This window comes from Micropterus salmoides, unplaced genomic scaffold, assembly GCF_014851395.1.
Source record: "Micropterus salmoides isolate LMB-PRFRI ecotype aquatic unplaced genomic scaffold, ASM1485139v1 Ms_hic_scaffold_7, whole genome shotgun sequence".
In the NCBI taxonomy this organism is placed as follows: Eukaryota; Metazoa; Chordata; class Actinopteri; order Centrarchiformes; family Centrarchidae; genus Micropterus; species Micropterus salmoides.
Window position 1 is genome coordinate 12,907,391 of NW_024044459.1, and position 25,228 is coordinate 12,932,618.

A 25,228-nucleotide genomic window follows, 5' to 3' on the forward strand; every position below is an offset into this window, starting at 1 on the left:
ACTGCGTGAATAAACACTCACATCAACAGTTAACTCTCTGCAAAGTCTCTGGTCTCTGCTAAAATGCAATGAAGACGAAACTATGAACAGGTCGGTGTGCGTATTGGGCGGCATATTTATTGTGTGTTGGTACGCCTGAAGAAAAAAACACATATCGACCTACGTTTAATTAATATCTGTTCATTAATAACTGCAATCAGAAACTCGTAAAGTTAATGTTTGTTTGCCTTTCCAAATGACCTTTGATACACTGCACGACTCATTAAGTTGTCAGAGTTAAAGACAGGTATGCGTGTCCACGCAGTGTTATTTTGTTCTCTAGATAACACAAACATGAGAGGTCACTTGAAAGAGACCGTTTTTCTCTGTGGAATATTTCTTATTTGCTCATCTGAAATAGCTGGTAAGTCACATTTGAAGACATTTTAGGGAGTAAAGATTAATATTAGCTGCAGTTCAAATTCATAGTTCCACTTTTGCATAGAAGAAACACATTTAAAAATGTTATAACTTGTTTGTATTGTGCATTTTAACTAGATAGAGCAAACTCAATGAAGCAATGTGGTGTGCGGGTAAAAATGTTACCTATCATAGAATTCAGTGCCGTTGATTTATTTTATTTTATTAATAGATGATTTTGAGAGCATTAGGCTTCCTTTGTGATATTGATTTTGTTTTTTAATAAGGTCAAACATGCAGGGGAAAGTGTGGAGACATAGTCGAGGAATGCTCCTGCCATATAACCTGTGTGTCTTTGCTGAACTGCTGTGCGGACTACAACCAGTCCTGTTTCCAGGTGACGCCTCACTCCAGCTCCATGCTGGGTGGAAAAGTTCTCAGGATCCTTGGTTTGGTCCTTCATCCTGGTGGCCGACTTCTCTGCAGGTTCTCTGATGAAACTGATAAACTAATGTACTGAACAGCTGCCTGCCATTAAGGACTGGATGGCTAACAACTTATTACAGCTCAACACAGATAAGACTGAGGTCCTTATTGTTGTCTCTGACAGCATAGGTCCTATCGTTGCATATTGGGTCAATAAATACTAGTAAGAGCTAACGTACAGCATCAGTGAGGTAAATACCTAGGGAATGAAGTAAGAGTTAATGAAATAGTGCAATAAATACAAGATAATTGTAAGGGCATAGAAAAAGAGCACAGGAAGTGCATGTTAGAGGTTAGTGGTTAAAGGTGTTATAAGAGAAAGAGATGAGTTTTCAAGAGCTTCTTGAAGTTAGAGAGGGATGCCCCTGCTCTCATGGCTTGAGTTATATTTGATAAATCTGTGTACTTTGACCAACATGTCAAATCACTGACCCGTACATGTTTTTTTCATTTAATAACCAATGCCAAACTCAGATCTTTTGGATGACAACGTAAGCTAGAGATGATTCATGCTTTTATATTATCCAGGTTAGACTAGGTGGCAGCTAACACAATATCCACACAGAAGTACAGACAGTAACAGTCTGAAAATGAATAATGGTACAGAGATATTTATAGTAATGTTAATGATAATAATAACAATAATAATAATAATAATAATAATAGGACTAGTAATAACAATTGTAGCAGGAACATGGTAGCAGCTGGCGGCTCATAACCGCAGACCCAGAGTCCAGGGCTCCCGAGCTAGAAGCACCTACAGAAATTTAGAGGAGGAGAGGGACGAGGAAAACACAAGATTATGGGAAACGGAAGCAGTTGAGTTAGTAACATGCATTAATGGGATGAGGCTGCATACAGATGGAGAGAAAGAGGAGGAGAGAGGAGCATAGTGCTTCATGGGAAATCCCCCAGCAGTCTAGGCCTATTGCAGCATAACTAAGAGATGGTTCAGGACTCACCTGAGCCAGCCCTAACTATAAGCTTTATCAAAGAGGAAAGTCTTAAGCCTGCTCTTAAATGTGGAGATGGTGTCTGCCTCCTGAACCCAAACTGGAACCTGGTTCTACAGGAGAGGAGCTTGATAGCTGAACGCTCTGGCTCCTAGTCTACTTTTGGAGACTCTAGGAACCACAAGTAACCCTGCATTCTGGGAGCACAGTGCTCTGGTGGGGCAGTAAGGTACTATGAGCTCTTTAAGATAAGATGGTGCCTGACCATTAAGAGCTTTGTAGGTCAGCAGAAGGATTTTATATTCTATTTAGGATTTTACAGGAAGTCAGTGCAGAGAAGCTAAAACAGGAGAAATGTGATCTCTTTTCCTGGTTCCTGTCAGAACACGTGCTGCAGCATTCTGGATCAGCTGAAGAGTCTTAATGGACTTTTTCGAGCAGCCTGATAATAAGGAATTGCAGTAATCCAGCCTAGAAGTAACAAATGCATGGACTAGGTTTTCGGCATAATTTTTAGACAGGATGTTCCTGATTTTCGCAATATTACATAGATGAAAAAGGCGGTCCTTGAAGTTTGTTTAACATGAGCGCTGAAGGACATGTCCTGATCAAAGATAACTCCAAGATTCCTCACAGTGGTGCTGGAGGCCAAAGGCGATGCCATCCCAGGGAAACTATATCTTTAGATAATGCGTCACGGAGGTGCTTAGGCCCCAGAGCAATAACTTCAGTTTTATCTGAGTTTAACATGAGAAAATTACAGGTCATCCAGGTTTTAACATCCTGAAGGCACATTTGAAGTTTAGCTAACTGATTAGTTTCATCTGGTTTGATCTTTAATGCCAATTAAATGTTCCATGTCTCTGTAACAGGATCTGATGGTCAATGGTATTAAATGCAGCACTAAGATCTAATAAAACCAGTACAGAGACAAGTCCTTTGTCTGATGCAATTAGAAGGCCATTATTGCTGTGATGCACTCAAAATCCTTACTGATATTGCTATGTAGTAAGTCCCACAACTGTTTGGCAACTGCTTAGAGAGAAAGGGAAGGTTAGAAATAGGTCTATAGTTTGCTAAAACCAGTTAATAAAGACAGATTGATCATATCTATTAAAGAAGTACTGACTTAGGGTAAAACATCTTTAAGCAACCTAGTCGGGATGGGGTCTAAGAGGCAGGTTGATGGTTTAGATGAAGAAATTATTGAAGTTAGTTGGTAAAGATTGAGGGAAGCAAAACAGTCTAAACATGTATCTGGTTCTACAGCTGTTTCTAAGGTTCCTGAGTTTAGAGATAAGTCGGTGCCAGTTGAGGGCAGGTCTTGGTGAATTTTGTTTCTAATAATTATTATATTATCATTAAAGAATCTCATGAAGTCGTAACTACTGAGAGCTATGGGAATAAATGGCTCAATAGAGCTGTGACTCTCTGTCAGCCTGGCTACAGTGCTGAAAAGAAACCTGGGGTTGTTTATTATTTTCCTCTGTTAATCACGAGTAGTACGCTGCTCTGGCATTATGGAGGGCCTTCCTATAAGTTTTAAGACTATCTTGCCAGACTAAACAAGATTCTTCTAGATTCGTGGAACGCCGTTTCCTTTCAAGTTTCCCTGATGTTTGCTTTAATTTGCAAGTTACTAAATTATACCACAGAGCAAACCGTCTTAAGTTATCAAATACTGGTGAGGTAAAAAGGGATTCTGTGGGAACACTATTAAATGTTCAATTTGAATACCATATACAACAAAGTCAAGGGTGTAGTAAAAACAGTGAGTTGGTTTATGAACACTTTGAGAGAAACCAATTGAGTCTAATAGAGAGATAAACGCAGTACTATTTTTCTCACCGTCCACATGGATATTAAAATCATTAATATTGAGTGGAGTGGATTCATTTAGGCTAACATATTCTTCATCACCAAGCCAGGTTTCAGTAAGACAAAATAAATCAATATTATAATCTGATTAATTTATTTACTAGTACAGCTTTTAGATGAGAGGGATCTGATGGTTAAGAGTCCACATTTAATCCTCCTAATTTTTAGCACTTTTGCACTCTTCGTTTTAATTTCTATGAGGTTTTTATGTACAGCTCCTCTTCCGTTTACCTTTGGTTTAAATAATTTCAATGGTCGGGGGCCAGACACCGTCACCATGGGGTTTTGACTAGGCAACTGCTGAAATGGAAGCGCAGAGAAGTGTGTTAGACTATGACTCTGCCTCCAGGTCTCAACTCTGGATTGTCATGGATTTGGTCCACTAATAAACTTGTCCAGATTTGTAGATATGAGAACTGCTCCATCCGAAGTATGATGAATGCCGTCTTTGGCCCCAGGGATGCACTTAGAGTCGTTAAAAGATATAAAGAACTGTTAGTGCTTAAGCAGAACTACTGTAAGATTAAGTGTATAGCGGATAAATAGCCGTGGTAATGACATATCTTACAAATTTAACTGGTTTTCAGTTAGCGCAACAAAACACTACAAGCACTGGAAAAAGAAATACGCTTACCGTATCCTCGTTCCTCGTGCTCGACTAAAAAGAAAAGTCGTTGAAGTGGTGGTGCCCACTCTTTGGAACGCAGTTCCTTTAGACAGACTTTCTGCAGGTCTGTTGACGCCTTTAAAAAGCAGCTGAAGACTTTTGTACAAACTGGCCTTTGTCTTGTCTTGTGCTGTCTAATGTGTGCAGTCTTGTGTGTTTTTAAGGTCTTTTACTACTAATGTTTTATCGTTTGTTTTTTTTACTGTAAAACATACTGCAATGGGGCTGCTTATGTTTCATTGTTGTTTAATTACTGTTTTGATGGTCTCATTTGTAATACTTTATTCTTCTAAAGCACTTTGTGACCTGCTCTGTAAAAGGTGCTAGATAGTAAATAAACTTTACTTACTAATTGATGTTAGAACCTAGTGCATTATCTGATAAAGTATTGATAACTCATAATTGTGTCAATATTCCAATATTTTTTATCTTCAGAAAAGGCAACAGTCAATGCCAAATCTTACACAAAGTGGAAATAAACATTAACAAAACACTGAAAAAGTGTCACAAAACAAATAAATGTTAAAATGGTGCCTGACAAGAAATTGTGCAACTTAATTAGTAAGTAAGTGCAAATTAATGTATGCATTAATAATGTTTCTGCATTTAAAACAAATGGAAACATGTTGTCTGTAAAGACAACCATGATGAGGTCTTTGAAATTATATATTGCATTCTCTGATGTTGTGGTTTCAGTATAATATCAAAATGCACAATAATTTCCATTATTATTGTCCCATGAAATGTTTTAATGATCTGCTCCCATTTAAAGCTGTAAAGACTTACTTTCCCAGATTGTTCTTAAATGTCACGTTGCATGAAAACACTTAAAATTGTTATTCTACTGACCATATAAGGCCAGAGTGTACAGAAGTGAAATGGTGTAAACAACAAAGTAGTAGTAGTGTGTAGCTAACCAAAAAACAAAAATATTCATTTTGTCTGTTTCTGTTGCAGGTTCAAAGGTGAGCTTGAACGAGAAGGGTTCATTGATGCTGAAGGCCACGCCTACTGTATCTCTCCTTTATTGTATGAGACGGGTTGGATACCATTTGCTGTCTCAACAGACGGAATACATTTTGACAGATCTGGAGAGTACTTGTCAGGTATGTTGCTGAAATATAAAAATTATGTTAAAGAATATTTCTTAGGGGGCTTAATTGATATAAGGAAAGGTAAGACAGGTCTAGCTTGGAGTCATTAGCTGAGCCCACAAGTGTTCACTGACCTTCCAGCTCTAGTTATTTCTCACATGTTATTTTCCTTGTTAGAGAGACAACAGTTGGACTGATAAGGTAGAGACAGTAGCTCAGGCGTCAGGCTCGCAGTGTTCTCAGTGTTCTCTGGGAATCTGGCAAGTGGGTTCAAACCCCAGTTGCCCCGGCCTTTCTATGTGGAGTTTGCATTTTATCCCGGTGTCCGTGTGGGTTCTCGCCAGTTGTTTAACTATGTGTGGCCCTGCGATGGACTGGTGACCTGTCCAGGGTGTACCCCGCCTTTTGCCCGATGTAAGCTGGGATTGGCTCCAGCTCCCTGCAACCCTGTACGCAGGAGAAGCGGTTGACGATGGATGGATGGAGTAAATTCCTTGTTCTAGTTATAGCTTTTAAGACCATCCAGAAAATACAAACTGATGCAACTGATAATATGATACGACATATATATGATATAAGCATGTAACTATTTATGCAACTGTTTCATACAGTTTTATTGACCAAATTACCTCACTTTTCTCTTCTTCTGGTTGCAAAACCTGACATATTTATGCACTTCAATATTTTCTCTCTGTTAGTCCACCCCAGTAAAGCAGACCCTGCCTTTGAAGTCACCCTGGTGAATTCAACACAGTGGCTGTACTACGGCACTCCAAACATGGCAGGACGGCTTAAGATGATATGGAACAGCTCTTTGGTTGGAACAGAGAAGGTCAACATAGAGCTGTGGGGTTACAGAGAGTTCAGCAGGGGCACAGAGGCAGGGACGAACGGATCGTCCTCTCTGCAGGCCGAGCTGAGCTACCTGTACTCTCTCGGCAGGAGCCTGCCCAACACTGGTGCCTTCAGCTTCATCCCCGAGCCTTCAAAGAACCACTCTGACTGGGTGTTGGGGAATATCCGCATCACTGCAAGTTCTATGTCAGATGGAGCAAGGTATCCATAATACATATCAAGCATCGTATCAAGAAATATCTCAGTCTTAATAAAAGTATGCAACATAAGAAAACATCTAATGGAAACATTTCTGCCGTTATTTGGCTAATACCAGAAACAATTCTTATTAATTGGCACAATCCTAGAAACAAGTGAAAAAAGGACAGTATTTGCAAATGATTTTAAAGTTTATTTAGCATTTATCTATCAAGTATCAGAACATCCATGTTGTTCACTTATATGATGAAGAGGTGATCGGGATTTACTCATCAGATCCTCACATGTGCCTGGCTGTAAAACCTAAAATCCAAAAGCCTTATGGAGGTGATGACCAAAAATAGTGTAATAAACATGGGCTGTATGTTGAGTTTGACTGTCCCATTGATTCCAGAGTTAAGTATTTGCAGATGTTCTCAAATGTTAGGCGCTGCTCTTTTGTGTGTTTTACATACATGTTATTGGAATGTTTTTGGGCTTTTCTATTGTTGGTTGGACAAAACAAGCATTATCAAGATGTCACCTTGTGCCCTGGGAAATGGTGAGAAGTCTTTGACAACTTCTCCACTGAGAAGAAAGACAGAAAAAATCACATAATAGGTAGTACTAATTCGAACTTTCATTTAGAAGTTTATATTTTAGGACAAATAGCTCTTTCAAAGTAAAGTAAAATGGTAATTGTTTATATGCAGGGATGTAAAGGGGCTCTGGAGTGGAGGTCATGTCTTAGCCTGGCACCTGGAGTACGCTTTCAGAGATGACTCTGCAGCCTGGGCCAAGAGCAAGTGTCTGCAGTGGGACGTGTTGGAGAAGAAGCTGCCCAACTTCCTGGATGAGCTCATTGACTGTCCTTGCACTCTGGCACAGGCCCGAGCAGACACAGGCAGGTTTCATGTGAGTGCACTTCAATGTATCTAGTATTATTATATCATTAATATTTTATTTTTTTAATGTTTTGTTATTGTTAATTTCATTGTGCAATTCTGTATTGAACAATGACAATATAACTGAACCTGGACCTGAATAACAGTATCAGTAATATCAGTATTGCTATAATTGGTATATGTAATTAAAAAATGTACGTTACTTAACTAAATTACAGACTGTAAGAAAATAACCGGAAGAAAAGAGTCATTTCACTAGTAGATATTCATCTGTTGCACAAAATAAAACAATAACAACCCTATGAAATCTTTGTTAGGGAAAAAAATATGGAAGCAATATAAAGATGGCCAAAGCATGCTTTGTCTCTACACTGTCTATTTAAGATCAAATTCAATATGAGACCAATAATTGTATCATGCAGGTTATGCACAGTTCCTGTCAGAAATTTTATTTTATTTTCAGGTCCACTAACATTTTTTAGACCCCTCTTCCCAAAGCAGTACTTGGATAAGACACACATGGATGTTGAAATGATCCTAAATGTATTTATTGCCAAATCATATTAAATCACATTTATTATTTCATTAAAACTGATTTTATTCACTGTGTTATTACAGACTGACTATAGTTGTGACATTGAGAGGGGCAGTGTGTGCACTTACCACCCAGGTAGTGTCCACTGTGTCAGAGCAGTTCAGGCCAGGTAAGAGTGACAAGAGAACAGATCAAGTTTTTACCTTTTTACAAGTGAAAATCCCTTCCCTTCCCTTCTTGACACAATTTTCTTCTCACATTTCCAGCCCTACGCAGGGATCAGGGCAGCAGTGCTGCTATGACAGCACAGGTGCACTGGTGCTGACGGGAGACTCGATCGGTGGCAGCACCCCAGACAGGGCTCACGACTGGGGCTCACCTCCATACAGGGAGCCACCGCGGGTGCCGGGGTACTCCCACTGGCTTTACGATGTCATTAGTTTCTACTACTGCTGCCTGTGGTCTGACCACTGCCACATCTACTTCAACCATCGGCCCTCTAGCGGCTGTCGCAACTACTGGCCTCCAAGAGCTGGTGAGAGCAAGTTAGATCAAGTGTTTTTATAGATTGCTTTTAACACATACGTCTCAACATGCTTTACAGATTTCAAAGGACACACAAAATGGATACAAACTAATAATAAAGCACAGTACCACAGCACAGTGAGGATGATTACCCTATTGAGACCTAATTAACCAGGTTCTGATATCAGATTTCTGGTTCATTAGTTGCTCGGCTACTATTATCCTTAAGGTTTATGATTCATTATTTTAGTCAACATTAACAACAACAACATCCTTTTTTCTTATGACTTACATTCAGACGGATTTTATGATACAAATGTGTTTGTTAAGTATCAAACGTGAATGTTTAGCTGCATTTTGGGAGTTTACAGTTATTGAGATGATAATGTATGTCATAATAAATCTGGCAAGATCGGGATATTCTATATTTCTTAACATCTAACATACAGTCACCTATTTATATGGATAAAGAAGTTTAACTCTGGTTTCCATGGCTGAATCTGGGGTAAAACTGAGACTGGAAAATTTACATTACAGACTGCAAGAAAGTGTATGTTTGTTAATCTGTATTTAACTGCCTCTGGGTGGCTACACACACATACTCTACTACTGCAAATGGACATTAGAGTAGCAGGTGATACCAGATCAGTTTGCAGGAGAAGTAAATGAATTACAGACTGCAGCTGAGAGTTAAGATGTGGAAAAATATAAGATCACACAATTTACTACCTGCTCTTCAGAGACTATAAACACAACAATAAGCCGCATACTGGTATTAGTAGAAAACCAGTGTTTAGATGAGTAAGACATCAGCCGTGTACTGTTCGAAACAAATATGTTTGTGCCAAAATGTGTATTTGATGTAAACGCATCAGCGCTTTGTTTCTCGACGCCTCACAGGTGTTGTCCTTGGGGATCCGCATTTTGTAACGTTTGATGGCCTCAGCTACACTTTCAATGGCAAAGGAGAGTTCTACCTTGTGTCTTCGCCAGACAGAGAGCTGAGTGTTCAGGCCAGAACAGAGCAGGTGAAACTTAAGAACGGTGAGTCCACATTTGTTATGAAAGCCATGTTTGTGGTTCCCCTTTCATCCCCATGCTACTACTGTAACCCTCTCTTTCAGCTTAAAGCTTTCTTTGGATGAAACTTGTTCCAGGACTTTTTCAGAGAGACCTGTTTTATGGATTGATGTGTGCTTGTTTTGTTTTTTTTATCAGCCACAAGATTGATTGCCTGCTTCTAGAGTTTTCTCAGACATATTGGCCTTGGTACAGTGTTTCTTTTGCTTGCACTCTTCTCTTAAGAAGGATTTAAGGCTCGCTCTCACATTTATGAGAGCAAGTGTTGTCAGGTCCTTGTGTGAGTGAAACATGCCGGCGCTGTAAAATGGCAGCCTGTTTCCTTAGTTCCCACTTGTTTTTGTTCTGTATCTCTTGGATTCAGATGTGAAGAAAAACACATGTTAGCGTCATTGTTAAGAATTTCCTCCAAGCCATTACACAGCAACAGCCATGGAGCAAGTGACTGTAGCTGGACGGATGTCATTAATATTCTTCTCATCAGATCAGTCAAACATCTGCATTATTTTATATTGCAGAAACTTAGAGAGGTGATAAAACCTTGACTTCGGAATACATATCTATAACAATGTGATGTTTATATTTACCACCAAGGTACTTGGGCCAAAGCCACATGGCTGTCATCAGTGGCTATGAAGGACAAGGTCTCTGATGTCATTGAGGTGCGTCTAGCAGAGGGCCACGTTCAGGTGCTAAGGAACCAGAAGGTCCTTCATTTCACAGAGCAAAGGTGGATGGACGTACGTGGTGAGATGATTTACACAATTCTAACCAGCTGCACATTAAACATCTTTAACTTAGATGGCCCTAACTGGCAACAAGAGACACAGAGAGATTTTGACAATTTAAAGATACCATTAAATATTGAAATCTGACGTCAGTAACACCTTGTCACTCTCCTTTAAGTTATGTGTTTTCTATATCTGGCAAAGGTTAAGCAGATTTGATTCACCACTTCTTGTTCTGAGGTTTTCCAGCAGTGGCCATACCAGGCATAAAAAGTCATTCAAGCCATGTTTTTTTAAAGATGACGGGATGCTCTACTTTCTACAGCTAAATATTGCCTAGTGGGTTGACATCTACTAAAGTGCCCCATTTATGTCTTACCATGCCATTTGTTTATTGTAAGTTGTATTATAAGTATTGTAGATTTTAGTGTATTTACCACGAATTTCCAACACAATCTCTCTTTTCTAGGAGGTTTTGTGTTCGCTCCCTGTCCTCAGAACGTGACAGTAACCTTTCTGTCTGGAGTCGGCGTGGAGGTTCGTGTGCATGAAGGGACCATGGCAGTGACCGTCCTACTTCCAGCAGAGTTTACCAACCACACTCGGGGTCTCCTCGGTCTGATGAACTCTGACCCATCCGATGACCTGTTGACCAAACTAGGAGAGGTCATCTCAGCCGACGCCACACCAGAAGAAATCTTCACCTTTGGAGCAGGCTGTGAGTGTGAAAGACTGTTGAACTTGAACTATTTGTGAGACAGCAGACATCAATCAGATTCATCAGTGATGAAATAATCAAATCTCACTCTAAAGCAGCAGGAATGTCAAACTTAACTTCAATTTTTCGTAGAGAGTCATGTTGCATGTTAACGAGCCACATTTCGCTAAAGAGTGCACAGGAAAAAAAAACGAGGCAAACGTTTAGAGTTAGCACAGCTTAAATAGATTACAGAGAGATATCAGGGGTTGGGAGCGTACAGTGCAAGTGAAACCACATCCCTGGAACACAGTTGGGGCCAGACCGCATACATACATGATAATAATGTCTCATCTGTAATTACAGTACATATCCCTCAAAACCAGTGAGTAGCTGACTTTTCATGGACTTGACCTTTTGACTGAAATCATTTGCTTTGGTGTAAGTGCAGCAAACACCCAGTTTAAGCTTGTGGGAACTTATAGATTTTATTGTTGCTGATAAAAAGACATTTTAATCAAAAGCTGGGCCAAAAGAAAACCATGACTGCATGCTGTGTGTCCCCCGCACTGGTCTCTTCGAGTTATGTTCTTATCTCTAAATTATAGTGCCTCATATTCTCTTATTTCTAATTCCATGTTTTAGAAAATAGGTAGTTTGTGCCAAGCACAATGATTGGTCAAACATGTGCTGCTAAGTTGGAAATTCCCATAAATGTGATTAGCCATGTCTGATTGGTTGCTATGCTTGTCTCCATTTGCCCATTCTTATACATGCTTTAATGCTTTCCTACTTGAACTTCGCTTATGATGTATTGGGTAACAGATGTAATGCAGTTGAGGATGTTCTCTCGTGTGATTATGTATACCAGTCTGAAACCTGTAATTTGTTTCTCTAACCAGCAACAATCCAACATAGTTGCACACCTTAACAGGTGTTGCGTCTTCTGTCTGCAGGGAATGTTTCAAAGAAGTCTTCCCTGTTCACGTATGACTCAAAGTACCTTTTGGATACCTACTATTTCCGACCAAGCCACGATCCTGCTTTTGTTCCTGCCTTTTCTATACCTGAGAGACCTGATGACCCTCTGGTGGCAGACATGTTGATGATGTGCTTTGGAGAAGGAGCAAAGTTCTGTAAATATGATACCCTGTCCACCAGGAGCCTCACAATGGGAAACGTCACACTCAGGGCCTACCAAAGTCATCAGGCCCTAATGGAAGCCCTGGAGCCAGGTACCATGTGAAACAAGATCAATCCCTGGCCATTCATTCAGTCTTTCATAGGCATAAATGTGGATACATATTTATTTACATATTTTAATGCGAACTGTATCATTTGCGGGTGACTAAGGGTTTGTGTTTGGTTTATCTTTGAATAATTAATGGAATCCCTGAAAATACAACATGCAGAGCCTGTAAGAATTTGCATGTGTTTGGTTTGTAATTCATTCATACGCCAGACTAAGATCATGCCATAAGAAAGCTCAATGAAGTGAAAGCATTAGCTTTGAACGTTATATATGTTCATACATCTGCACATCTTTCGAACACATTTGGTTGCTGCTAGTTAAAACAACCCAATGGTCTAAATATTGATTTTTAAATATGTTATTGTTCCTTTAGTGGTGTCTTGTGGCTGGCTTCCCACACCCAGAAATGGAAAGAAGCATGGGACACTTTACTTAGAGGGGAAGACTCTGAGTTTCACCTGCAATGAAGGCCACAAACTGTACGGTTCAACAGAGCGCACTTGTTCGGATGATGGGACCTGGACCGGAGAGCAACCCTACTGTATAACAGGTTGGTTTCTAATATGACAGCAGCTGGTTGTGTTGAGTAAACTATATTGTGTGTGTTTGAGAAAAGCACCGATATTTTTAACTCAGACCTATAGAGTCTATTATAAATATTGGCATACAGTATAAACAATACAGAACTCTCCTAGGTGGTCCATTAACTGATACTTAAGAGTTTTGAGAGTCAGCTGCATGATAGCATGGCATTCATGAAATATTTTTTGGGCAATCAAACCACAACAGTACATCAGAGTATCTAGCACACATGGATGTTGTGAAAAGGATAATGTGAATTTGATGTTTTGTATTAACAAATATACATATTCTTAAACACAAACAGGGAGAGACAACAGTCCCTTCTGGCAATGGCATCACCACATGACAATGACATATTTGCAAAAAATAACAGAAAGTTATTACTTTTATTAATTATGTATTCCAGGCACATTAAGTCTCTGCATGTTGAGTTTTATACTGTACTGCATAGAAAACCATGTCTGCATGGAGGGTAGGAGTATAAAGTGTAATATTCTTCCATTACAAGTAAAATGTAATATAAATTGGGTTTAAACATGCAAAAACGTTTGTATGGTTCTAATTAGTGTGTGAAGTATGTGTTGTTCTTTTTGTTTTATTCATGCATGATCTAGAAAGATACTACATAAACAAAGTTGCTTACTTATTACCAGCTAACTCCTCACATGTTTTATATTCAGTATGATTGGCAGCATTCTCTAATGAAAACTGAGAGGGACTCTGGGAATCCTCTTCTTCTCATCCAACCTCTTTGAAAGCAAAGATTCAATAGACTCGGCTTTCAGTTGCTCATGCAGACCATTAGCTACAAGCTGTAAACTTCTGAACTTGGATTGGCTTGGCTTTCTGTTTGTAAATTGGAAGCACCTGGGTCCTTCTAATGGTTTCATTCATCAACCCAACCGCGAACTCTCAGAGTATAGTTGAAATCATCAGCTGTTGCCATCAGGTGGCAGTATTTCCCACTAAATTCCTAGTGTTTTGTGTTTGTAACAGTGGAGGCTAATGCCTCCTTTTGTGCTCAACAGGGTGTGAAGCAGACTGCTTCTGAGGAAGCCTTGACAAATAACTGGTAACAACATAGTAATTATTCATCCACACTGCAGTGAGAGGAAGATTGGATGAAATTAGTTACTTAATCACTTAGCTGGATAAGCTGAAGAATAAAAGAGAAGGTTTCAAGAATTTCAAGGGGTTTGGCCTCATTGACCTCTCAGCTAAGTGAAGTGAGAGTGAGCAGAGAAATAAAGCCACTTGACTCGTGATCTGTTTAGGGGTGGCTGTGGCTCAGGAGGTAGAGCGGGTCGTCCACTAATCGCAGGGTTGGTGGTTTGTCCAATGGGGCAGTGGATAAGGCATACGCCTTTTGTGTGAGAGACCCAGGTTCAATTCCCCACTGTGACATGTCCACCAATGTGTCCCTGAGCAAGACACTTAACCTAGTTGCTCCAGAGGCGTGTGACCTCTGACATATATAGCAATGGTAAGTTGCATTTGATAAAAGCGTCAGCTAAATGAATAAATGGAATAGTATGCTTCCTGTCTCCTCCAGTGTCATTGGGCATCTGTGTGAATGGGATTAGTTTCTGATGAGCGGTTGGCACGTTGCATGGCAGCCTCTGGCGTCAGTTTGTGAATGTGTTTTGAGTGGTCAGAAGACTCAAAAGGTGCTATATAGGTTAATTTACAATTTACCATCCACCTCCATTTTCATGGCTTCAAGCCAGTCCTCCATTCTTTCCTAGTTAGAGCTGCAAACAGAGACTTCCTCTTGATAGTAATCAGGGATGAATAGACTTCATTTGTCAGATTTGGAGGCCCATGTAACAACCGCCTGGGTCACAGCTGGACACAACTGATCCTGACTTCTTCGTTAGGCAAACATATTAGTTTCATAACTTGGTTATCCAATTCAGATCTGTTTAGAAATGTTTCTTATTAGACCAGGTGATTTTTGTTGTTTTTACTTCCCTCTCACAGTGACATGCTTTCTCACTGTCTTGCCTCACTGGTTTTAGTTAACCTATAGTACCATACACTATACACTTCTTCTCTTGAACTAAGAGCCATACCTGCTGATGTCGTTTCTGTGCCATTACTGCAGACAGAATGTTACGAAAGTACTTTTCTTGTAAGTGTTCACGTGACGTGTGTGGAGATAAATTTAGCCTCGCTGACACATACACACTTTCATTCATGAATGTATAGATATATAACACAGTCATACAGTGTGAGGTGGAGCATTGCTTGCACTTATATTATTATGTTGTTCACACACACACACACACACACTATAACTTGGCTTTTTTAGCTACGTAGCAATGATCACACTTGCTCATTACACAAATCAGAGGTGTTGGATGAGCTGTTACCTACGCCATTCAAATGTGACCTCTAGCCATGTAAACAAAGCTAAATACAGGCCGAGCGAGAGACGCCCTAACGGATCTCTCCTCCTCCGCTTATATGAATTGCAGCAGCGTGATGTGAACACCTTGGAAATTGTAGTCATAGTTCAGATGAAAACGGCGTGCCGCTGGAGAACAAATGCCACAGCATCCAGTTTGACTTCTTCTCTTTAATGAGCCGCTGTTGACATAGCACCTGTCAGCAGAGGTGACACTAAGTCCCTTCAATCAAAAGTGAATTTCTGTTTGAGTATCTCCCATCACAGAAAGACCCACCTATTTGATATGGATTATAACCTGCTGCTCTACTTGTCAGTGTGCCTTTTAACTGCTTTAGACAGGGGTGTGGTGCATTGTGATGATCAGTGTTAATATCTTCCGCTATAAAGACGGGAATGTTGGAGAGGTGAGGGTGGGGTTTGGATAAAATGTCCTAGGAGTGTTTGTGATCTAAGCACATACAGGGCCATGGGAGACTTAAGAAGTAGAAGGTTATAGAGTTTACTAGCTTGGCAGCACCTTGTCACGGTCTTCTGAAAAACAATAGCTCTGGTTGAGTATCAGATGCATACCGACAACAGACTCACCCCACCTTCATGGTGTTATAGTATAAATAGAGTTTCTTGCGCAGAGGAGAAGACAGTGATTAAAGGAAAGGTGACAGCTGCCAGAGAGGGATAGAGCGATTTTCACAGGAAAAAGTGACGTGGGTTGCAAGACAAAGCTTCACTTAGTTTTCTGCTTGTAGTTCACTTCTCAGATGTCCCCTGAGTCCCCGTCGAGAGCCGAGAGAGTAAGAGAGAGAGAGAGAGAGAGAGAGAGAGAGAAAGACAGAGGTAGCTGGTAAATGCAAGTTGCATAGAAGACGGAGTTGTTGAAATACTAACCAAGGGCTGCTTGAGACCTTTAAACCAGTCACACTGCTTACACTTCGCTGTCTTCTTGTGGCCATTTCTGTCAATGCACAAGGTCTCTGCCTCAGAAGATCTTTGGAATAGGCTTTCTCACCTCTCTGTTGTGAATGAATTCCCACTTCCTGTCTCTTATTTCTTTTTTTTTATTCTTTCTTTTATTTCAAGTTGCCTCTCACACGTGGATGACGTGGAGGTGCTTGCGTGGTAGAAACCTTAAAGCTGGAGTGTGGGACTTTTATGTATAAATGAATGTCCGTTACATTCAAGCCCTCGACAAACAAATTTGCACAATGTTGATTACGCCCATCGCCACCAGTTAAATCTCTTTTATTAATCTGGTATCTGTGGGGACATTTCCGTGCTGGCGCACCATCAGTGATGTGTTTTATGCCAACCAGCAATGACTGGTTTGCCAAAGCTGAAGGGTGGAGCATCCATAGCGACATCGGCAACTCAGTATAGCAGAGCCTTCACGTCATAAGCATGTGTTGACAGTGTTGTGAAATTACTCTTGTCGAAAGGAGGAGACAAAATTTGTGCACTGGTTTTAGTCAAATCAGTTAACTAAAAACCTAAATAACTTCTGTCTGCCCATGTTTACAATCTAGAAGCGTGGTGTGATTGACAGTGCCAAATGCAACAATGTACTTAGTTACTTTAGTAGGCCCGGATAAAATAAAAGCTGTTTCCTTTGGAACTAGGTTTTCTCAATCATAAAACGTCCATATTCCTACGCATAATGCAACTTGGCTGCACACTGTACAGGAAATGGCTGTCTGACTGCAAGAAAAAGCGCTAAAAATATTCTAAATGTATAGTCTAAACATGAACTGAATTTCTTTCACTGGGCCTTCTTTTGGGTGGCTGAAGCTGACCCTTCCCTTAGCATTACATTGCTTTGCTTCTGTGCTGGTTCATGACTTGAGACTTGGCTTAGACTTGAGACGGATGACTTGAAAATGACTGACTGATTATTTTTTTATTAAATACTTGCATTCGCTCATTCCAACGTTTGCGGCATAATCCTGCAACCACGTGTGCTTTCACATAGCAGTCCGGATCTCCATAATTAGCGGCGTTGAAAAAGACCGTTAACGTTACATGTAATACAACAGACTTATTTACATAATAACTTAACAGGATTATGTTGTCTGACGACGGTCTGTCAGACCAACCAGTACAATAAAAATTTACACGACTCACCTATGAAGCCTCATAGTAATCCACCGATTGATTACATTCCAACAAAAATGGTCTTTGTTACGTTGTCAAAGGTCCAGACTACTAATCTACTAATAACGAAGACTAAACCTAAACACGTAACAATTCCAGGACGCTTGAGCTCATCTGATAGAGCTCTAAAAAGATTGAGAACCCCTGATACAAAGCATTGTCTGAAAGGGAGTGCATGGAGCACCTTTAATTGACTAGACTCACACATATGAGGGGGTGGAACTGGAAAGTTTATTGATAGAAATACATGTAGACAAATGATTTTATTAAAATTCTTAAAGGGGCTGTAGTTCTTCAATGAAATCACTTCTTAATAAATCAAATTTTCACTGCCTTATTGTCAATGGGCTGTCTCCTGAGTCTCAACAACACCGCAGCTAACGAAATGCAGTCCACTAACACCACAAAACAACCGTCTCCCAGCACAACACAGACTCCAACATAAATTCCACGTAAGAATAAAAAACATCAACAAAGGTTTATGTGATGAAGCCTGTCAGGACAAACAAGAATCAGATGTCGTCTTGTGAAAACAGTGAACATCAGGTAGGCTGGAGTCACCTAGAGAGTCACGTTAGCTCGCTGGGTTACACCGAGAAATTGATAAAGTTATCTGGTGCAATACATAATATGTAACGTTATGTCTTTCCACATTACTTCACCAGCTAACGCGATCCACATTACTATCCTGTGGACCACCGGTATTATGTCAAAGTGTTTATCTTAGCCTGCAAGAAATAATGTAACACTACAAAGCAAATGTGGAGCAATTTGTTTATACTAGCTTTAATGCAGTGCAGGAGCAGCCAGCTAACATATTGATGCACCTCTGTTTGCTTCGTTCAATTTAGCTTTATTGAAATTTGACCGATACTGAGGTATACAGCTTCTCCACTGTCTTGAGTCGCTATAACTAACGTGACCCACATAATATACAATAATGCAAAATAACGGCACTGAACAACAACAACACAGTTAAAGACCCATCCACTACAGCAATTTCACTTACTGCGGTCTAACATAAAGTGTGGCAACAATCTCATTATAACATTCAGTCCAGCTCACTAACCGTCTCATTATCATCTTAAACATTTAGCTGTGCTCACATTGCTGAGCCTCCGGTGAAAGATACACAAATAGTAAAGTTAGTTACTGAAAAGCAGACAGGCGATCTAGCGACGATGTAGCCCGTCGGCTAAATGCAGTAAATGTAACGTTATCATGTAACGTGCATGGATTACTTCAATGTCAAAGCTTATAAAAATATTACTGTAATGTTGCAGTGGGAGTTTACCTGAGTTTCCAGCATGTTGTGTGAAGCTGTCTCCCTGTCAGCCTTTTCATCTGGGAGTATTGTGCCAATATGCTGGCATGCTGCGCTGTCTGAGCCGGGAACGTTGAAGTATGAAGCATGTCTGGAGAAAAGCCACAGCCTGCATGCTGGTGTTTCCATGTTTATTGTGGGATCTCTGTATGAAAGTGGTTGTGTTTTTGATTATGCTCACTCATGAGTTAGACCGAGCACGCGTACGAGCGCACACCTGGTTGCAATCTTAAAACCGCACCGCTAGTGGTCGCTAAAAAAAACACATATTACCTCTTTAATTTGGTAAAACAACAAAATGCAGTTTGTTAAAAACATACACACAGAGACACACATACCTGGCCTTAGGGTCCAAGACCACAGAAAATTTAGCTGTTAAAGCTCAGTCTAATTCCTTTGGACACCTTTATCTTCCAGAGCTGCTGCAGCTGCTGTGTGTACATTTTCTATTCATAAACTCCTCCAAGAGTGTCTGCGTATGAATCTCTGACAATGAATGGAGTCAAAAAGGTTTAGAGACAAAAAATGTTTTTGTTGGCTACTGCTTGGCGTTGTTTTCTGAGTGTGTTTATGCAACTGGGTGCTTGTTAAGTTTGCACTTGGAACATTTGATGTCTCAAAGTTTGCTGTCTGACACATGGCTCAAATTCCAAGAATACTTCCACCCTTCACATTAAGTCAGACAGGGTGAGACACACATATCAGATGACAACAGTAGCGTGGTACAAAGACACACAAAGTTACCAGGGGACGGAAAAAAATCAACAGGATTATTTTAAGATGATATCAGCTCTGTCAAAAGACTCATCTCTATCTTAAGAAATGCTTTATGTGATAAGACCGTAGCTCAAGGGTGTATGGACATGGTAGGGTTATGAAAACAGTCTTGGATTTCTGATTGGTATCGTCTGTTTGCAATTTCTTCATGAGATAAAAACTGGAAAAGGGATTGAACAACGCAACGAGTTTTTGAGTTTGAATGTGTGCGTATTGTAGTAATTACTTGTGAAATATAATTACTTTTATCTATTTATATCCAATTTATATTTTTATATACAGATGATAGAAATGGGTGATATACACTACCATCTTTAAAATGTATAGAAAACACCTTCAACTTCAGTCCAGCCCCATGATGTCTGTCACGTGTTAATCCCCTCTCACTGGTAATCGACCAAACTGAGTGCTATTGCTCTCAGTTTGGTCTGGAGATTTATTATTTGATCAATGCAGGGGTTCAGTTGAGTAATGAGATAACTTTGGGTTTTACCAGCAGGAAAAAGGTGAATGATAACACTGATTGACTGCCAGTTTTCCACATGCTCCCAGTGCAATTTTACTCCAGTCGCACTGATTCAGAAAGGCTTCACCGTGCAGCAGTTTGATGCCAGTGCTGCTGCATCCAAGGCCTGGCCATGTGTAGCGAAACTGATTGGTTTAGAAACTTAAGGGAATATGTGTACATGTGAGTATGTATTTCACTGTGCCTCTGCATGCGTGTGTGTGTGTTTCTGTTTGATGTTCCAAGGCTGATGACATTTTAAAGGACCAGCACCTGCAGTACCTACCTGACAAACATCTACCTCACTTGACATATGTTCGTGCATTCATGCGTTTGAGGATGACAGTACTTCATAATGTCTGTTTACTTGCCTGTCTCAGTAAATAGTTTCAAATATGGTTCACTGAACTTGCTCCCAAGGAACATTTTCAGATGTTCTAATTTGATGACAACAGTACCAAAGCAACAATGTGAAGGCAACTGCTGGAAAAATCCAGCAAATGGAGGCTGAATCAGTCCATCAAGCATTGTGCTCATTATGTGTGTTTGAAGCCAGTGTATCTTTTTTGTTTTGTTTGATCCCCATGGTAATTATAACATCTGATTCATGCTTTTGCTGATATACTGGCAGAACACAATGGCCTTTTGTTGGATGGCTGTGCTTGACCTGCATGTAAAAACAGGGAAGAACACCTCATACACTTGTTTTTACTGCATGTAGAACTGGGTGATGTGGATAAAATGCTCTGTCACATCTAGATTTATATCTTGATAAACATAATGATAAAAAAAAAGATCTGGAAATTGTGGAAAAATTAAATGCCCAGGAATGTGTTTTTTTGTTTCAAAATATCAAGGTCTTTAGCAAGTTGATGAAAGAATCTAATAGATATAACATTTGTCATAAAGCAGTGCTGCTCAGTAATTTCTAACATTACCCAGTATGGCCTAACACAGCCAAATATATAAATGAATAGCTACCTGGGCACTAGCACTTAAAACCTCAGAATCACCTCAGATTTGATCAGCGATTCAATTCTGTCTTGTGTTGAGCTTGTTGACGAATCATCCAATCAGAGATTAGTAGGTGGGGTTAAAAATTGGAACATCACCTTGCTAGCTACCTAGCTAGCTATATTGATGAAAAATAGCTACAGAAGAATGGCGAAAGGCGTTGATGAGATTGGCACAATGGTTCAAATAAATACGTCGATTTAAAAGAACAACTTGATTGATCTGAAAAACTTTACTGCTCCAACTGATCAGTACCACACCAAAATTATATTTGCAGGACAAGTACATCAGTAACACTAGCCATGTTTCCATGTAATTGTCATGCAAATTTTAAGCGTACTTTTGAAATGTTGCAAAAAAAAAAAAAAGACATTGCGAAATATGTGGAGCGAATAAACCAGGCAACGACAAGCGTAGTTATGTCAGTAGTTGACGTTACACATGGCTGTAATAAACAAGACGTATTGGTTCCAAACTAGAAACAAAACCAAAAACTCGCATGAACCTGATGGCCACTGATCTTACAATGGAGAGAGGTCCTCTGAAATGTGTTTCATGCGGTCAAGTTGCTACCAGCCATGTCTCTGCACGTTATGGGAATTTCCGGTGTTATGCCAAGTTTTGCATGCCTGCCGAGAATTGCATGCATCTCCAAATAATGCTTTTAAATGCTATAATATCCTTTTCTGGGGTTCATCAATGGTAATAAATGATTCAAAGTATATTTCATATATTTCATAAACGTTTAGAGTTGTAAATATTTTATTTCACTCTGTAGAAGTAGCCTAGCATTCATGGAGATTCAGCAAAAATATGCGTTGATAACTAACTGTTTGATCAGTGTGCAAAGCAAAGTATCTGAAAAGGACCTTTAAGAGTTGAATGCATAATTCGGCAGAACAGATGATGAAGGTTACCTGCCGAGATTTGCATCCGCCTCTTTTCTCAGAACAAATGAGAGTAACAGCCACAAGGTGCATGAAATTCTCAGCAGGCATGCAGAACTCTGCACAACCGGGCAAGATGCCGACAGCAGAAACAGCTGATCAGTCGTGAGTTACAAGTTCGCTATGTCAGAACTTATTCGGAAAAAGTGTTTTCATCTCCAATTTAGCGCATTAACTCTTTTTAGACAAAGGTAAAAACCACCTCAAGCGAGCATAAAAACTTTCTTGTATATTAAGGATTTTTTTTTTATTTTGACGTTTCCATCAACCTTTTCTAATGCGATACAACACAAACAGTGTGGCAAAATCAATTTTGCCAACAATTGACACATTTATATTGTTTCAACCATACTTGAATGTCAAAATTGTAAGAAATGGACAAGAAGAGATTAGATTAGATTGCCATAGACTACATGGCTACCAGAACACCCTCAGTTGGTCTAGCAAGTGTTTTGTTCCTTAATCCTTTATTTACCCAGGTAAAACAGACTGAGTATGTATGGTAGATTCAGCCACACCTAGCTACATGCTCAGACTGTCACACCCTTCCTTACCTGGGAGCTTCAATCGCATTCCTCTACTGTTGGCTACTGAGGAGCTCCACAGGATGCCTTGCTCAAAGGAACTGTGACTGTGGATTGATCTTTCCTCTTACGTTTTCCCCCATGCTTCTACTTCTAACACCAATGATTCCCTGCTCACCTTTTGACTCTGTATTGATTCATATTAAAAGCTATGGAGGATAGATAGAGTGTTTAGAGGGATGGGAGCAGTCACTAATTCTGTGTTGGTATGATTTTCCCAGATGATATCCTGGGGTTTGTACTTGGCGGTGTTGGTTCCCTCTCAGTACTGGTCACCATGGGAGTAATGATCAAACTGAACAACAGGAAACAATACAGGTGGGTTCATACTTGATTCACTTCAAGATTTTGCTATATAGGAAACAAGACATATAAAAGAAGCAAAGTCAGCAGTTTAAGTTGTCTTTTAAACTTGATTGCAGCAGCTGATAGCTTCTTTCTCTTAATTTCAGAGTTTTCATCACCCAGCCGACACTGTAAATATGACTTAACTACATGTTTTACTTCCTCCTCCGGCTATTGGATTTTGCTTTCCTTAAGATTTCAGTCTGGGTTCATTTAGTAACACTTGTGGTGGTTACCATGGCAACGGCAAATGTGGGTTAATACAGGTCTGCGCAGCAACTTTGTCAAAAATACAACAGAGGAGCAACTGGTGGGTCTGATTACAATGGACACAAACAAACTCACAATGCTTTCATAAAGAATACAGTCAATAATCGTTCTGTTTCCATCATGTGCCGCCACGATCTGATTTCATGATTGACACAGCACGAGTAGATTTCCACACAACATCAGGGCATAGTGAAAGGAGGTGGTTACCTTACTGGGAAATTGGAGAAGTGCAGCCAGTCGCCTGCATCTCTTCATCTAACAACTCGCTGGTCCTTCTTGTTGTCTTGTTTTGTAAACGCATTTTTGATGAATGAAAGCGGTTAGCGCATACATTACGTTTCCTGTGACCGCTTTGCAATAAACGCCACCCTGAGTTTTTCCAGTTGAATGCTTATAATGTAAAGCTGCAGCAGGGTTGTGATTGCATAAACAGTACAACCAGCAGTACAGTTAATATGGTGCACAGTAAGCCGTGTAGCTGAAATCAAAGAGAGAAAATGACAAACAATATCATTGGATTACATATACATGCATTGTTTCTTGTGAATTCCTTGTATGTGTGTGGAGGCAATATAAACACTGTGTGGGATTGGTGGACTCTGCCACTAACAAGGAAAACTGCTGTGAATAGCTGAATTTTTTTTTTGCTTTATGGCTTAAACATCATTGACTGATGTCTCCTTGGATTTGATTTAAAGGACTAAGCCAAATTTGTTCAAATCGACTGGATCAGGAGATTTTGACCATGGCAGCGGCTGCGCATGCAGATGCCATGGTCAAAATCTCCTGATAGGAGCCATGCTGGCTAATAGTCCGGTCTGGATTAAATGAGACTGGGGTTGGCCAAGCAACAGGAAAAAAGAGACTGTCCCGATATCCCATCAACATCCCGGATCAAGCAGTCGGCGGGCGGTCAGTGTACCAGGCTGTCACGCAAGATGAGAGGAGATGGACACTGTGTTTTACATCGATGATGCTTGGTGCTCAAACACAGTCAAGACGGACACTGTTTTCCAAATGTCAGACGTTTCAATGTGAACTATCATCTTTTTGCTGCTGTTTACATTCTCCTCAGACTCAAATTCAAAAAATGCACTGCGGAGTTTTGAATACGTGTATGTATTAGAGCCTGACTGATATGGGTTTTTGGGGGCCGATGCCGATATTAAAAAGAGCACATTTATAAGTCAATATTTTGATTTTATTTTGACAGGCCGATATTGGAAGCTGTATGTGGGCTACAATACCTTATCTTGACTGGATTATGTTAACAAAATCCTTAGATTAGTCTCAACAAATACATCGGTGTCACAGTTTGTCGTGTGTGCTGGCAGGAACAGGTTTTAGGACCCAAACGCAGGACACAGAGGCAGAGCAGGTACAGTTTCTGGGTGTTTATTTAAGCCCACAAAGCATCCAAACCAAAGTTGTCTGCAAAAACAGTCCATAAACAAATGATCCAGGGGAAGACAGAACAAAGGATAATCCAACAAACTTGGTAGCAGAGGCAGGCAAGCATGACACACGGCAGTGGATGAACATACAACGAACCAGCATTTAAACACTGGCTAACGAGGAGGGCGGGAGCACCAACAGGTGATACTAATAATGACAGCAGACAGACACAGACAGGCAGGGTGGTGAACTGACAGGAACACAGACAGATACCAAACAGGCCCAAACTAACAGAACTACCAACAAGCCTACAGACAAATACCAACAGAAATATGAATACATATAAACAGACATACAGGGTACAAAAGACCAAGGACAAAAGACGAGAATCCAACAGGAACTCAAAACACAGAACCGACAAGCAGGCGCAGGAATACAGGAGGGAACAGACGGAACACTTGACAGGCAGACATGGGGCAAAATAACCAACACAGACAGAACATATGTAACAAAATACCAGACAAGAATCTAACTCAGACAATAACAGAAACCCATGTAAACAGACAAACACCGACCAGCTATAACACAGGGATCATAACAGACAAAACCTAAACGAGAACACAGAACTAGAACACAGAGTACCGAGCAGACTAAACCAAAATGATGCAGAGAAAGAACTAGAAGCAAATACTACGACAT

At 40.1% G+C, this 25,228-nt stretch overlaps 1 protein-coding gene across 3 annotated transcripts; it reads left to right on the forward strand.

Moving 5' to 3' along the window:
- Window positions 1-9: 9 nt before the first annotated feature.
- susd2 (sushi domain containing 2) lies at window positions 10-23,618 on the forward strand. Of its 3 annotated transcripts, none has more exons than XM_038703568.1 (14): window positions 10-90; window positions 687-885; window positions 5,341-5,489; window positions 6,176-6,533; window positions 7,223-7,424; window positions 8,033-8,118; window positions 8,216-8,484; window positions 9,375-9,518; window positions 10,149-10,301; window positions 10,752-11,000; window positions 11,936-12,214; window positions 12,605-12,781; window positions 22,741-22,837; window positions 22,972-23,618. In XM_038703568.1, the coding sequence occupies exons 2-14, from the start codon at window positions 818-820 to the stop codon at window positions 22,997-22,999; spliced, it is 2,259 nt and encodes a 752-aa protein (XP_038559496.1). In that variant the 5' UTR covers window positions 10-90; window positions 687-817; the 3' UTR covers window positions 23,000-23,618. The 3 variants fall into 3 exon arrangements, with proteins under 3 accessions (XP_038559496.1, XP_038559497.1, XP_038559495.1); XM_038703567.1 differs by having other exon boundaries at window positions 24-403; XM_038703569.1 differs by lacking the exons at window positions 22,741-22,837; window positions 22,972-23,618 and having other exon boundaries at window positions 22-403; window positions 11,936-12,273; window positions 12,605-12,741.
- Window positions 23,619-25,228: the final 1,610 nt, after the last annotated feature.